This window comes from Plutella xylostella, chromosome 24 (genome assembly GCF_932276165.1).
Source record: "Plutella xylostella chromosome 24, ilPluXylo3.1, whole genome shotgun sequence".
Classification (NCBI taxonomy): domain Eukaryota; kingdom Metazoa; phylum Arthropoda; class Insecta; order Lepidoptera; family Plutellidae; genus Plutella; species Plutella xylostella.
Genome location: NC_064004.1, coordinates 2,907,225 through 2,922,318, shown reverse-complemented (window position 1 = coordinate 2,922,318; position 15,094 = coordinate 2,907,225). Strand labels below are relative to the sequence as shown.

General features: G+C 39.5%; 1 protein-coding gene across 1 annotated transcript in view; it reads right to left on the bottom strand.

Moving 5' to 3' along the window:
* Positions 1-15,094, bottom strand: part of LOC105390423 (glutamate receptor ionotropic, kainate 2) — a 54,819-nt gene that overhangs the window by 4,495 nt on the left and 35,230 nt on the right. The window contains exons 4-17 of the mRNA XM_048629974.1: positions 10,717-10,848; positions 10,169-10,297; positions 9,365-9,531; positions 8,410-8,463; positions 7,805-7,966; positions 7,205-7,348; positions 6,511-6,723; positions 5,797-6,000; positions 5,190-5,294; positions 4,934-5,070; positions 4,512-4,635; positions 1,585-1,782; positions 1,107-1,307; positions 51-234 (exon numbers count right to left, since the gene is read on the bottom strand). Coding sequence (XP_048485931.1) covers positions 51-234; positions 1,107-1,307; positions 1,585-1,782; positions 4,512-4,635; positions 4,934-5,070; positions 5,190-5,294; positions 5,797-6,000; positions 6,511-6,723; positions 7,205-7,348; positions 7,805-7,966; positions 8,410-8,463; positions 9,365-9,531; positions 10,169-10,297; positions 10,717-10,848 — 2,154 coding nt within the window. The remainder of the gene's footprint in view (positions 1-50; positions 235-1,106; positions 1,308-1,584; positions 1,783-4,511; positions 4,636-4,933; positions 5,071-5,189; positions 5,295-5,796; positions 6,001-6,510; positions 6,724-7,204; positions 7,349-7,804; positions 7,967-8,409; positions 8,464-9,364; positions 9,532-10,168; positions 10,298-10,716; positions 10,849-15,094) is intronic.

Genomic DNA, 15,094 nt, shown 5'->3' with positions numbered 1-15,094 from the left:
ATTGAAATAAAAAAAACTAAGAAACACTAAACAAAATTCACAATACTTACCAATATTCTGCACGCCCAAAGCGTTAGCCTTGCTGTCTTTCCCGTCCCTATTGCAGACGTCCCCAGTATTCTTCCACCACTTGTCGTACAAGATCTGGACAACTCCTCGTTCCTGAAGCTCCAGTATGGCGAGGGAGATCTTGTCTCTCCACGGACTGCCCTTCCACGTAGCTATGCCGTAACCCTAGAATGAGGAATGGAAATGACAATGGGCGTTTTGGAACCTATGTCCAATAAAGATGAGTCATACATCATTGGATAGCTCTTTTCAAGTGAGCAAAAAAATATTATGACGACAAATCTGTATAAGTTGTCCATTTTGAAATATATTCGTCGGAAGGAAGTATTTTTCTATGGCAATGCACTATCTCTCCTGATGACAGTTAGGGCGTAATACACGTAAACACGTATTATTAAAATGGGAGTTACTTTCAACTGGTTTTATTTACTGAGATAATAAACAAATATAATAAATATTATATGAATAATGTTCATTTTGTTATAAAAATTCCAAATTAATTTAAAAAAATAACAAAAACGTTAAAGTTACAGAAATAAAATATAAAACCTTTCAAGGTACGATTATTCTAATTGGACAGTAAATCAGGACTAGCGCTTCCGTTATTCATATTCTGCAAAAAAATACCTTTTCAACGACGTATCATTCATTTCTATTGGTGATGGTTTCAGCTTCCTTATATTTGTGCCCATCATCATTTGATGTGTCTGTTGATGCTGACGTCATTCTTGTTGTTGAGCTCATCCTATTATCAACAGAGTGATTCTAGATCATATTGTTAGTCCGTCAGAGACAAAAACTAGAGCTCATTAGAGCTATCAGGATGTACATTAGGTATAACATGGACTCAACATTCGGAGAGGATACCTAACCTAGGTACTTTCGTAAACCCTATCGCATTGGATAAAAGGATGATTTATTACTAGTGCACACAAGCAGTGATATATCACCCATACTACAACATTTATAATAAATGCCATATACCTACCTACTTACACATTAAAAATATCAAAAACTCCCAGAACTTTGGGCCTCACCTTAGAATCCAGCAGCCCGCCAATCTGCGTCAGATTGCAGTCCCTCTGCACGCGGTGGTCCAGCATCGTCGACTCCATCAGGAAGGCGTAGTTGCCGCCCAGCACCCGTCTCACTCCCTCCTCGTAAGAAGAAACGAGAGCGGGGGGGCTCGTCGTGGACATGTGGTGCCACATCTTCTGGTATATGTCTATGTTTGAGTCCTGGGGATTAAGTGATTTATTTTGTATCATGTATTTGATGATTACGATTTCATTCATGATTCATGATTACGGAACTGTGATAGGGGATGACAGGGGTGGTGAATAGGGTCACCACAAAAAAGTAGAACGCATTTGCAATCATCATGAGCCAGTCTAAGTATGTAGGTATTGTCCATTGCAGAACATGGCTTTTCCCAAGTCATAATTAAATATCTCGATTTCGTCTCATCTTTCGAAAATTTCTTATAAATCGGAAAAATATTTCATAATAACTTACTCTAAAGAACGTCATGGTAGATCCACCATTCAAGGTCCCATATTGGACTTGGTTCTGGGCAGCCAAGTCGGCGGCACTTTGTATTGGCAGCACCGTCCTCTCCACAGTAAGGAACGCCGCCAAGTTGGCCGTGTACGAAGACAGAATTATCAGTGTGAAAAACCACCAGATCCCTCCCACTATACGCGTAGAGGTTGCCTGGAAATAAAATAATTAAGTAGGTATAAACATTTTTATCCAAAACTTTTACTTTTTATCTATTGCATTTATAAATCATGTCATCTAGATAAACTAAAAAAATATTCTGACACTGTGTATAGAACTTTATTCACGTTTTTGGTATACCAGCTAGGTATGTCTCCAACATACAAGTAAAAAACCAATAGGGATTGAGTGAAATTTGGCACTCAAGCCTTGTAAACTAGTGACAATAGGATTCACAATACTTGATTTTAAACATTAATTTGTAAAATCCTGTCGCAAAATCTGCTGCTGTTAAATAACGTCGACGAACAGGTGTCTGCGTCGACGAACAGGTGTCTCTATTTAACTCTCTTCTAACCAATCTTTATGACGTGCATGCCCCGGTCAGGGCAGTCAAGTTAAAGCACTTGCCAGCGCCATGGCTGACTGATGACATTAAGAAGATTATTTCCCAGAAAAATGCTGCCAAAGCAAGATATAAATCTCAGCCTACTGAAGGGAATAAACTGAAATTTGTAGCTCTAAGAAATCACTGCAATAAGGTGTGTAGGGACGCACAACGACGCCATATCCATAAATCTGTTGAAAATGGCGATCCAGCCAAAGTATGGAAATTTCTTTAGTCTTTAGGTGTTGGTAAGGCCCGTAATAACGTCGTCCCGAAAGACCTTGATCTAGATTCTCTTAATTCACATTTCTCTTCAACCTCTGATTTAGACTCTGCTACTAAAATCAAAACTCTTAATCATCTTTCATCTGTACCAACACCTGACTTTCCTTCATTTAATATTCGCCAATTTTCCGATTGTGATGTTGAGAAGACTATTCTTTCCATTACTTCCAACGCTGTTGGGAGTGACAGCATAAGTCGAAATATGATAGTTCCTATACTTAACATAATCCTTCCCATCATCACACACATCCTTAACTCCTCCATTAACTCTAGTACTTTTCCTACCCTTTGGAAAGAAGCCCAAATTATCCCTCTTCCCAAAAAACATAATCCTTCTTCTTTCTCCGACTATCGACCTATCTCCATTCTTCCTTTCCTCTCCAAAGTCCTTGAAAAACTTGTTCATCGCCAATTAAGTGGTTTTCTCATTCGCAACAATCTCATGAATCCCTTCCAGTCCGGTTTCCGCCCTGGCCACAGCACGGTCACTGCTCTTGTGAAAATCACTGACGACATTCGCCAGGGTATGGAAAATGGAAAACTTACTATCCTATCCCTTCTTGACTTCAGCAATGCTTTTAATACTGTCAATTTCGACATCTTGCTGGGGATTCTTCGTTCTCTCAACATATCTCCAACGGTGATTGGCTGGTTTCAAAGTTACTTGCACGGGCGCCAGCAACGCATCCGTATCGATGATTCATTTTCTAAATGGTGCAGTACCTCAGCTGGCGTACCGCAAGGTGGCGTGTTGTCCCCCCTCCTGTTTGCTATATTCATTAATAGTATCTCTGAAAATCTGTCTTCTTCCTACCACCTTTATGCAGATGATCTCCAGATCTACTCACATGCAGTTCCTTCTGATCTACCTAAGGCTATTTCAGTAACTAACAATGACTTGAACAGCATATCCGACTGGAGCAAACGATATGGACTTAGAGTGAATCCTAGTAAAACTCATGTCATCATATTAGGCAGTTCTAGACTCTTGTGCAATGTAGACCTTGCTCATCTCCCTTCAGTACTTTTTGATAATGTTCAGATACAATTTGCGAGTACTGTTAAGAACCTGGGAATCTTCATCGACAAACACTTGTCTTGGGGACCGCAAATTGAATCAGTCAGCCGAAAAGTGTTCGGCTCAGCTGCTTCGCTTAGGAGATTGCGTAATTTCCTTCCCACATCCACTAAGATTGCGCTCTCTCAATCTCTATTATTACCGATTCTTGACTATGCCGATGCCAGCTATCTCGATCTCACCGAGGAGCAACTTAATAAGCTTGAGCGACTTCAAAACTTTTGTATACGGTTCATATTTGGTTTACGAAAATATGACCATATTTCCGAATTTCGTACTAAACTCAAGTGGCTTCCAATTCGCCTTCGACGGAATACTCATATCTTAACGCTTCTCTACAACATACTGTTTAACCCGGCATCCCCACAATATTTAAAAGAGCGTTTTCAGTTTCGGCACTGCTCACACGATCGCACACTTCGGTCTGCTCAGAACTTGCGACTGCTAGTTCCGCCGCATAAAACTGACTTCTATGGTGACTCCTTTACGACGAAATCAGTGGTTCTCTGGAATGCTCTTCCTGAAAAAATTAGACGTGCACCATCTGTGGCCTCTTTCAAAGAAAGGGTCAAATTGCACTACCTACAGTCACTGACTAACTAGTTGAATATAATATTATGTAATGTATGTATGATTATTTATGTAAGTATATTATAGGTATATATATAATATATATATATTTATAGTTATTAGTTATTTATTTGTTTTATTTATTTAGTGTATGTACTGTTTAAGTAGTATATATATTTATGTATATACTTGCACCACAACTACCTCACAATCATTATAGACTCACTCACTTCCATCCAAAGGTTGTCTGGTAGAGATTGCTATAAGCAATAAGGCCGCCTCTTTGTACTGTTTTATTTTTAAGTTTTGTTATTTTTTGTTATTTTTGTTCTTGGTGCAAATAAAGTGTATTGTATTGTATTGTATTGTATTGTATTGTAATAAATGATAGAAAAAACTTACTTTAGGGTTCAGTCCGGATCCCTGCCTCAGAAAGGTACCCGTGATGAACCAGAAAGAGTTACAGACACTGAACTGGTTCGTCAACAGTTTGGTCTCGTGACCACATACGTGTGTGCTTGTCGACCTGGAAAATAAGATAAGTACTAAATTTATTGTGTATTTTAAAATATAGTCAAACCACTGCAGCAGTAGAGTTCAAGTCATGGAATTCAAACCAAGTTAGCATCAGAATTTTGAGTTGCCCATAAAATAAGTAACACACTGGTTGCAGTTTCTACCGGTGTAGGCTGATTTACATTGCTGCATCTCCTTAATTTTAACCATGAGACTTGCAGGAACCAATAATAAACAAATAGGTACCTATCTTATTATGCAGATCTTGTGTCAGCAAAAATATTCAGTCATTTCAAATAATAACTCACCATTCATAAGGTGAAAATCTCGCCATCACAAATAATGTGAAGGATACTAGTATATAGGCGGCTAAAACGTACAGCCATATTTCTATTGCTAGCGGATTCAGAAAACTAAACAGTCTTGTTGGTTGTGATGTTGGGACCTGAAATCAAAGTTTATACAAAAACATTACATTAAGTCTCCAACAATTAATAGATTATCATGATCAATAAAATAGGTTGATATGCTTAATGCTGTAATATAAAAAGTGTAAGTACTTACCTTGAACAGGATCCCGATGCCCAAGTTCATGAAGGGCTTTGTAAAATCTATGACTGTTTCTCTTGCAAAGTTTATTGTCATAGATGCAACTGCAATATCTGCTTTCTGGAATAAACATGTTAATATGTAACTGAAGGGGATGACTCGTGGATGTGAAGGAAACCGCGTGTTGGTAATACTGGATACTAGTTTATTGTTGCTTGTAGAGCGAGGTCCCGTGGAAAGAGGCCGAGACTCCGCCTGTAGCGGCTTATATGCTACCACCACCCCCGACACTGCGCCATCTAGCAGGATGTATAGGAACTTAATAGTGTAGTAATGCTTAATAATCGATCTATGCAAGTAGCCTGCGAGATAACGCTGTGTTTACATAGGAAACTAAGTAGTTAAACCTTCTAATTTATAGATGGCGCTAATATATTGTTAACACAGTTAACAGTAACAAGAATTAAATAAAAAAATACAGCTATTGCAATCAAATTTTACGGGCTCGTGAAGAACAATTTTCAAAACATGTTTTAGTCTTTAATAACTACGACTACGTAGTTACATTATGCAATGGTGATGTTAAAGGTATCACAAAAATTAAATAGCGTAAAACACTTACTCGATCAACTAGCTCCCGAACTATCCCGTTCCACTGTCCAGTGACGGGATCTCTGACTCCGTACATGTTGTCAGGTACTAATCGCAGCCGGTAGTGGAAGCCAGCCCTGGCTGCCACCCTGGCCAGTAGGTCTATGCAGAAACCTTCGAAACGAGCGTTCCCTTGCAGGTTCCAGCCTTCCTTCACCATTACGTAGGGTTTTTCCTGGGGATATAAAACGATTTTTTTAATTCAAAGGGTTCAAATGGATTTTAGGTTTTAAAGAATTTCATTTCCAATTCATAATCGTTTTATTGACTACCAATTTCCAAAAGATGCAGACAAGTTTTTGCTCTTCAAAGTTGCCTTAACGAATGAACCATTACAGTAATAACCCTGTCACACATATCAATTGTTGTATATGGTTATGGTCCCCTTTTTACACACACGACAGGTTAACCTTTACCCTACTAAGTACTACTACTTTTTACTCTACTACTACTCAGCATCTCTACCTAATATCTTTCTAATGCTGAGTTGCAGAAAGGAACATAAATATATTATGTCAGCAATCAGCATTACATCTATGTCTGCCTCTTGCTGTCCTTATACTTCCAAAGCCAAGCAGCAATAGATTCAATGCCAAAATTAGCTTAAAGTTCCTTCGTTCAACTCGGTACAATAGAATTAAGTGTCGCTTAAGTCACTCTAAAACGGTGGTTATATTAAACGTACCTCAACAGTAACAACAGTAAGCGTGACATTAGGCGGCGGATCCCTCATGTAAGCCGCGGGGTCAGTGACCGCCAGCCCCTCCTTCGGGCTCCAGTGCCCCGCCACCACCGACCCGCCCCCCTCTCCGCCCGCCAGCCGCATGAGCTGCAGCTTGAAGCTGGTGCGGACGCCATCTTTGAACTCTATGGGGCCGGTGAGGCCGTGCGCTGATACCTGGAATGAAGGGAGTTTGGTTAAAATTGGGAGCTAATGTTCTACAGTGGAAGAAAGGTACTTAATGCTTTTCACATAAAATGTATACATGGAACATTTTCGATGGCATTATGTTGTGGATCCCTTTGAACTGGACCGGACAAAGTCCTAAAGCTTGTAGCAGCAAACCTGGTAGCCCTGCAGCTAAGATAGGTGTTCAACACAAACACAGTATGGTACAAACTAAGCGATGTCATTAAAGCCGTCCAAAGGGGATTGTAGATAGATCTCTTTGAAAGTCTCCTGTATTCAACAGTAGATAGTGATCCTGTTAAGACTGCTAGTGAAGCTAGCAACATCGTGAAGAGGAGAGACTTTATTAAACTCTTCATGGAAATGGAAATACAGATGTGTCATTTATATCCAGTACAGAACCCTAAAGATTCATCAAAGACACTCAACACTCATCTGTAGTAATAATAATAAGTCATCAGAACCCTACCGTGTTAATATTATCCCTCAGCTCCTTCCCATGCGGCCAGGGGGCGTCGCTGTCGCACGTCACGTTGGCGGGGTGCACCTCCTTCACCGACGCCAGCGCCAGCGCCAGCACTTGCACTGCGTCGTAGATTAGCGCTGTTTCAGTCTGTTTGGACGAGAAGGTGGCCATTTATTCTTTTTGCTCTTACCGTATTGGCACAATATTAGCTTTTATTGATCACACACAGAAAACCTAGATTAGGGTTAGACATCCCACAGTGATGAAAGGCTTATTGGGCATGGAAGACTGCAATTAGATTGGATAATAATTAGGTAGAAAATACTCTTTTTGTTGTTTGTGTGCAAACAGAAACAGACACATGCATAGATAGAATCGAAACTAAATGGCACAATCGGTGACTTTATAATTACTAAAAGTAATTTCTTCCAGACAATCATATAAGTAGATAGAGAGAATTAAGTAATAAAATGGGTGAAGTGTGAAAAAAGAGCATATTTACACGTATAAAACTTATATCTACCTACCTTCATATCTATCGATGTTATATAAATATCGATCTTTACATCTCTCCTATCCATTCACTCTCTCCTGCCTACTGACCTTAATGTGTCCCCCGGTGAGTATGGAAGCTCCGATGGGGTGGAACTTCTCCATGACCTGCAGCGTGTCCTTGACCTTGTCGGAGTCGCGGTCCACGAGCCGCCAGCCGCTCATGTTCACCCGGTTGTAGAGGAAGTCTTCAAGGTCGAATAGCTCTATGTCCTGGAAGGCAAATGTTAAATATGTTAGACAAGGCTTTTAAGGTTAGACCGTGGTTAGACCTTTGGGGCCTTACCACAAAAACTTAGACAGTATTTAACAAATGTTTAGCGCTGTCAAACGCCTACAACATCGGTCAAATTTCGTTTTAAACACTGGTTAAACAGTGTTTAAAGTTTTTTGTGGTAGCACAGTAAGACTCTCGCACATAACTGCGAATTCGCTTCGCATCACAAAAACGTCTCCCTCCAAGTAACAGGTGTTCTGTAGCAGAGAGCGTGACGTCACAACACATAAACAGCAACATTGTCAATACACATTACAATTAAGCACTTAATCTAAGCCTAATCTAAAGTTAAAATTCTAATGCGTCATTGTCAGTGGGAATGGTGATGATGATGATACCGTTTAAATTGTAAATATGTAAAGTTAAAAATAATACTTACAAACGAAGTGAAAATATAATGATAGTCTTCGTTGTTCATTTGTAGTTGAAGAATCTGAAACGCAGAAAACGAAAACGTATGATTTATTATAGTAGAAACCTACAATATTGTACTTGCTTGCTAATAGCAATCCATCAAAAACTTGGCACGGAATATATCGTCTGTTAGATGTCTTGAATCTGGAATATTTAGCTCCAGACAAATTACATTAATCGTATGGTGTTTTGGAGTCATTAAACCACTGAAAGCCCCGAGATCGATACCCTGCTAGGGCAGATTAGTATTTAATGTTGTCTACAAGAATTTGTTGTCATCAGGTGAGCAAAGTATTTCGTTAAAATATTGTACGTACCTGGTCTTTGTGTCTGTGTATGTATATGGTAACGTAGCTCCCAAACGGGTGAACCGATTTTCGATTTGTTTTTTTTTTGGGTCATAGGTACTGCAACCCCAAGTATTCATGGCCATATCTTATTAAAATCGGCTTAGCCGTTCAAAAGTTATGCGACTTTTATTGTTGAATGTCGGCGATGAGCACTTTTAGTTTTGAATGTCGGGGTTTTTTAACATTGGTTCGTTTATAACTAATGCGCGACGGTTATGATACTCACAGCTCTAAACAGCTTATGCAGCTGCCTCCTGTCCGTGTCCACAATCAGATGCTTGACTTTCTGCGCCTTGAGCTGCGCGAGCGCGGGCCGGGCATGTGTATCTATGTATATGTGTGTCTGTGTATCTGTATTTCTCTATGTGCTAGCATAGCTCGCAAATGGGTAAACCGATTTTCGATAAAAAAAAATTGGATCACAGCTACTGTTATCCCGAGTGTTTTGAGCTATATTTTATCAAAATTGGCTTAGTCGTTCAAAAGTTATGCGACATTAAGTCTTGAATATCGGAGGTTTTTAACGTTCGTATGGTTATAACTAATGCGCAATGGTTATGATATACTCACAGCTCTAAACAGCTTATGCAGCTGCCTCCTATCCGTGTCCACGATCAAATGCTTGACTTTCTGCGCCTTGAGCTGCGCGAGCGCGGGCCGGTAGTCGGATGCGCGGGCGCAGCGCAGCGCGTACATGTCGCGCCCGTCCGCCGCCACGTTCAGCATGTTTAGCTCCCCTGGAATTGTTACAAGAAGGTGAAGGTATTTTGAGCTCCCCTGGAATGGTTAGAAGAAGATATTCTTTATTTGTGCACAAAAAATCACCATTTGAATTCCAGACAACCCCCTACTGTCTCCCTATCTCCAGTTTGCCTTTGGTCCACTATCTACAGGACACCCTGTATAGTGTCGATGACAAACGCTAGAGCTTCAGCTAGGGTTTTTCACCGTGTTGAAAGGGTTGGCAAGTCACATTAGCGTCAGTCGCTGAATGCCCATGTTGCGCCGGACGAGAAATAAAGACGAAGAGGTGATACGTCACACGAGAAGGGCTCTTTAGTGCATTCGTTCTTACATTATGAACAAAGAAGTAAGAGGACGCAATAGGTATGAAGATGTTCAGCTCCCCTGGAATATGATGTGTTGATTGTTGCCCTTTTTGCCCACCGTACACCTCTCGAGATCTAGGGTTAATTGTGTGTATTTTTATATGGTTAAAGAATTTAAGAGTATCTTACAATAATACAGCTATCTTTAGACTATAAAAGACAAAATTTTATGTTCATTTCACCATGTTCTTACATCTCTACATAAAAAAATCTAATATTTAGGTATATAGTTAGCAATTCTGCAGTAAAAAGTATATCAGCTTACCATATCCATAATCTTCATACAAGACGCCCATCCTGGTCCAGTTGAGGTAGGCCGTCAGCTGGGAGAAGGCCTGGTCGATGAGGTCCCGAGAGGGATGCAAGTTTATAGTGTAGCTGTCCGACTGGTTGGCTGGAAAGAGATGGATGTATGTTTACTTTTTTTATTACAATCTCTATCGGACGAACTGCTATGTAGGTTGCTGAAGGATGGTGGGTTTTCACGAATTTCCAAAAGTCGTAGACAAAAGTTATTCAGAAAGACCCCCTGAATCGCCTTCTTTCGGCTTAATATACCACTTTTGCATACGTCACTCGGGAATTTTCCTTTCGTGCTGAATAAAGATAAGCGTCCACCTATCAACATCGTATGTATCGCACCAAACACAATGATAAATGTTTGGATAAACGGCGTCAGCAATGCCAATGAAGTAGACGTACTTCTGAGCATTTTAGGAAGATGCGTATGATGCCGAAAGGGTGATGCTTACCTTACGTCACTTAGGGTGGCTCCTTGTACTAGCTGGAAAAATACAGAAGACAGTAACCAACCTGTGTAATCGAAGCGAGGTGAGACGTCTAGATGCGGCACGTGCAGGGTGCGACAGAGAGCGCTGAGCACCGCGCTCACTTCGCCGCCGTTGCTGAACAGAGCCACTGCTCCTGACTTCACTTGGATGCAGGCTGGAGAGGGAAATCAGAATATTTCGTTACTATCATCATCATCACTGGCCTCATAAGTGCCGATTTCTCCATAGTCGGTTAGACCATAAACAGGTATTAGTGTTTTACTTTTGACACATCTGTCAAGAATTTTATATGGAGATGACGTATACACTGCACTGCACTAAGTCTGATTTTAATCTCAGATACTAAATTGAGAGATTCTGAACGGTTCATCAACAGTCGATTGTCCCGCGATTAAGTGACGTATCTCTCTATTCGCGAGACAATCGGCTGTTGATGAACCGTCCAGAATCTGCCAATTTAGTGTTTGAGATTAAAAACAGACTTTACGGGCCACTTGCAGAAACATATTAAATCTAGCTTTAGTGTTAAATCTCGATTTAGTGTAAAATTTTATATGGATTGACGTTCCTTAAATCTAGAATTGACACTTAATCTAGATTTAAATGTTTGTGCAAGTGCCCCTACGTCTATTACGATTTATTCATTGTCTGAGGCACCTTTCGGTGGCTGTGAAGACCTATTGTGCGGCATATTGTACCACAATCATGTAAGTAGGTAAAGTTATACAGGATGTTGCAAAAATGGTATACTAAGCCGAAACCTACATGTGCAGCATAGTATATCTAAGCTCAAAAATAAAATCAGAATTTGAAAATTCGCGTAAAAAAAATTCATAGAAACTATCTTGGTTACGTGACTTTTTACTATGGAGAATGATTATTTTTTTCGCGAATTTTGAAATTCTGATTTCAGTTTCGGGCTTAGATATACCATGCTACACATGTAGGTTTCGGCTTAGTATACACTTTTTGCAACACCCTGTATACCGAGTGGTGGAACTTGGTCGGGCTTGTAGCGTCTATTCATTACTATACTTTAAAATATAGCATGGGTCATGTGACAGCTGTCAAATGCATGAATTATATACTTACCTATGTCATATTAATTTTGTTCGTTATAAAGATAAAGAAACATTTATTTTATTCGACACATAGACAGCAACAACAACAAAAAGAAAAATACAGACTTAAAGAAAATAAATACATATACAAAATAACAAGGCCAAGGGTAAATAAAGTTTATATGAGTAATAAGCTATCTGTCAATCAAATATCATGCTATATCATAAGAATTAACTATAGTTTTTCCCACGATTCAAAAAGGTATTCCTGGAAATTATTGGATATAGTCTGTTTCTTAATCTAGGGTGTAACAATTTCCAAAGTGTCAAGTATCAAATAATTCATAACAGGTGACAGTCGAAATAACAACAGCTATTTTAACCCCTAAAGTTATTACAAAACAAATCGTTTAATTTAAATAACTATTCCCGTAACCTGATCTCACCATTAGTGTTGCCGAAATATCGATAATTTAACAGTCGATGACAAAAGCTTTTGACGGTCGAATAGCGTAGTGGTTAGTGGCCCTGACTGCTATGCCGAAGGTCCCGGGTTCGATTCCCGGCTGGGGCAGAAATTTGTTTAAAGACAGATATTTGTACCCGGGTCTTGGGTGTTGATATTTATATTTAATATGTATACATATATCAGCTGTCCGATACGCATAACACAGGCTCTGCCTAGTTTGGGTTCGGATGGCCGTGTGTGAGATGCCCCCACATATTATAAAAGCTTAAATCATTTACACAATAATAATATATAAAAATATATTTGATTTGAATACGAACTAAAGGGAAAAATCCCACTTATACCACAGAGCTCTTAGAAAAAGGTTAGAAGATTTGTGTCTTTTTTCATTGGTACAATGGTTGTCATTAGGTTGAACTTAAAACGGCTGAACAGTAAACAAAAGCGGACAGATTTTAGCTTTGTTTTTGTATGTGATACACCATGTTGTTTAAATAGTTTTAACCTAAGCTTCAGAGGATTCAATACTGTTTTCGAAACTACACTGAGGGTCACTTTTACCAAACGCTAAACGTATATAAAATAGTATTTAAATCAAATTTTAAATACATTTTGTACTAACTGACATACGTATGTAGGAGTAGGAACATAGAGTAATAGATTATAGAATTATTATTGGTTATGGTGTTCCTTTTATAAACTGTCTCTATGAATATGGCGCTTAGGACGAAAGATTGTTTTTCATTTCATGGGTTTTAATAAATAAAATAAAGATTGTTTAAGTGCATCGGCGGCTTTAATTTTCATCCCACAACTTTTGGGGGCTCGTCCGGGATGAGAATAAGCCAAGGTGCTGAAGATGTAAATAACGGTGTAAATAACGTTGTAAATAAGGGGGCGTGTTGGTGAAGCAATTCACACACAGAAAAGATGGCGGCGCGCACTAAAGCGAAAATATGGTGAAAATTAAAAATTAATAATGGTGAATTAAATTAAGGTGAAAATAAAAGGTGATAATGATGTAAATACGGTGAAGGTGAAAAGAAAAGGGTGAAAAATTTATTACTAAGACATGATGATGGCGCCAGCGACTATCCCATGTTTCTCGGGAGCAGACCCGACATATCCGGCGGCACGGTGGGTGGAGGAGATCAGCGACAACGCGGAGGTGTTCGGCTGGTCACCTTCACAAAAGCTGCTGATGGCGCGACGGGCACTGACTGGTGTGGCAGGTCTGTGGCTCCGTACGGAGAATACATATAAGACCTTCGAAGAACTGCAGCGGGCTCTGCTGGAGGAGTTTCCTTACGATGTCAACCCGAAGGTGATCCACGAGCTCATGACAAACCGCAAGAAGAAGCGCGGCGAGAGCTGTTATGAGTACATGCTGGTGATGAAGGAGCTGGGGAAGCGCGGTGGATTTGAAGACTACGTGGCCATACAATATATAGTCGATGGTATCGAAGACTGTGTGATACACAAAGTCATGCTGTATGGTGTCACCACATATCCGGACCTGAAGGAAAAGCTGAAAATTTACGAATATATGAAAAGAAAGATGGAGATGAGTGCACGAACGAGAAGAGAAAGCCCGGCTAGATGGTGTTACTGCTGCACAGGAGGCGAACGACCGGTAGACGACGTGTCGGTAAAGCAGGACCCTGAACAGCAACAGAACAGCGGATGCGGAGACAAGTCGGTGGTGTCGGTAAAACAGCACTCGAGTATGTTCGAAGTCAGGATGGACGAGGCCAATAAACGGAGTAATGATTATTCGAAGGAAACAGAAGTGACAGCGATAAAGAACGAATACGAGAAATGTCAACGTCAGACGGATGTTGTAAATAATGTAAATAATAAGCAAGTTTTGCAGAATAAAAAGAAGAAAAGTAGCAAAGAGGTACCAATAGACTTGGAGAGTATTAAGGAGGAAAAGATTGTTGAACATAAAGATGAAGAGGTATGTGAGACAAAGATTGTGGAAGAACAAGTTGAAAAGGTGGAAGAAAAAGTTGAAAAGGTAGTTAAAAAGGAGCATTTTTCAGGCGAGTTTGCTTGTCTTGTGAAGAAGAAAGATGGCCAAAAAAGATGTGTAGAAAGACGATTTCAAGATTTGATGGAGAATAAAATACTTTACGAAGGGAACCAGAAGAAAATGATGGTTTCAAGAGTTATGGAGATAGCGAGAAGGGTACACGAGAATGGTACTTTCTCAGCAAAGATAATGAAAGAAGCGATGGACAAAGATTATCACATACTTCGTTGAATACATGAAGCGATGATTTTTATAAGTTTTTATTTGTGTGATGATGATGACGATCGATGAATGAATGACGAAGAATGAGTATATTTTTATTGAAGTTGTATTTTAGTCTGGGTCACATTTTTATTTTCAAAGAAGTTATGTAAGTTGTTGTTTGCGTTAGTTTCGGTGTTGTAATGTTATGTATACGAGTATTTGTTTGTTCTGAAGTTTACATTATAGAGTTTTTATATTGTCTTAAGAATGTAGTTAGTAAAGATTTTTATGTTGTTCAATTTTCGATCTTTGTAATAGTCTGAGGGCAGACTATCTGCAGGATGGCCGGGTTGTAGGAGTAGGAACATAGAGTAATAGATTATAGAATTATTATTGGTTATGGTGTTCCTTTTATAAACTGTCTCTATGAATATGGCGCTTAGGACGAAAGATTGTTTTTCATTTCATGGGTTTTAATAAATAAAATAAAGATTGTTTAAGTGCATCGGCGGCTTTAATTTTCATCCCACACGTATGACAGGCTACAAAATATGTTTAGCGTTTGGTGAAATTCCATCTAACAGGGAAAAACAAATGTCACTTTTGGAACTAACAAATTTGCCTTAGATTT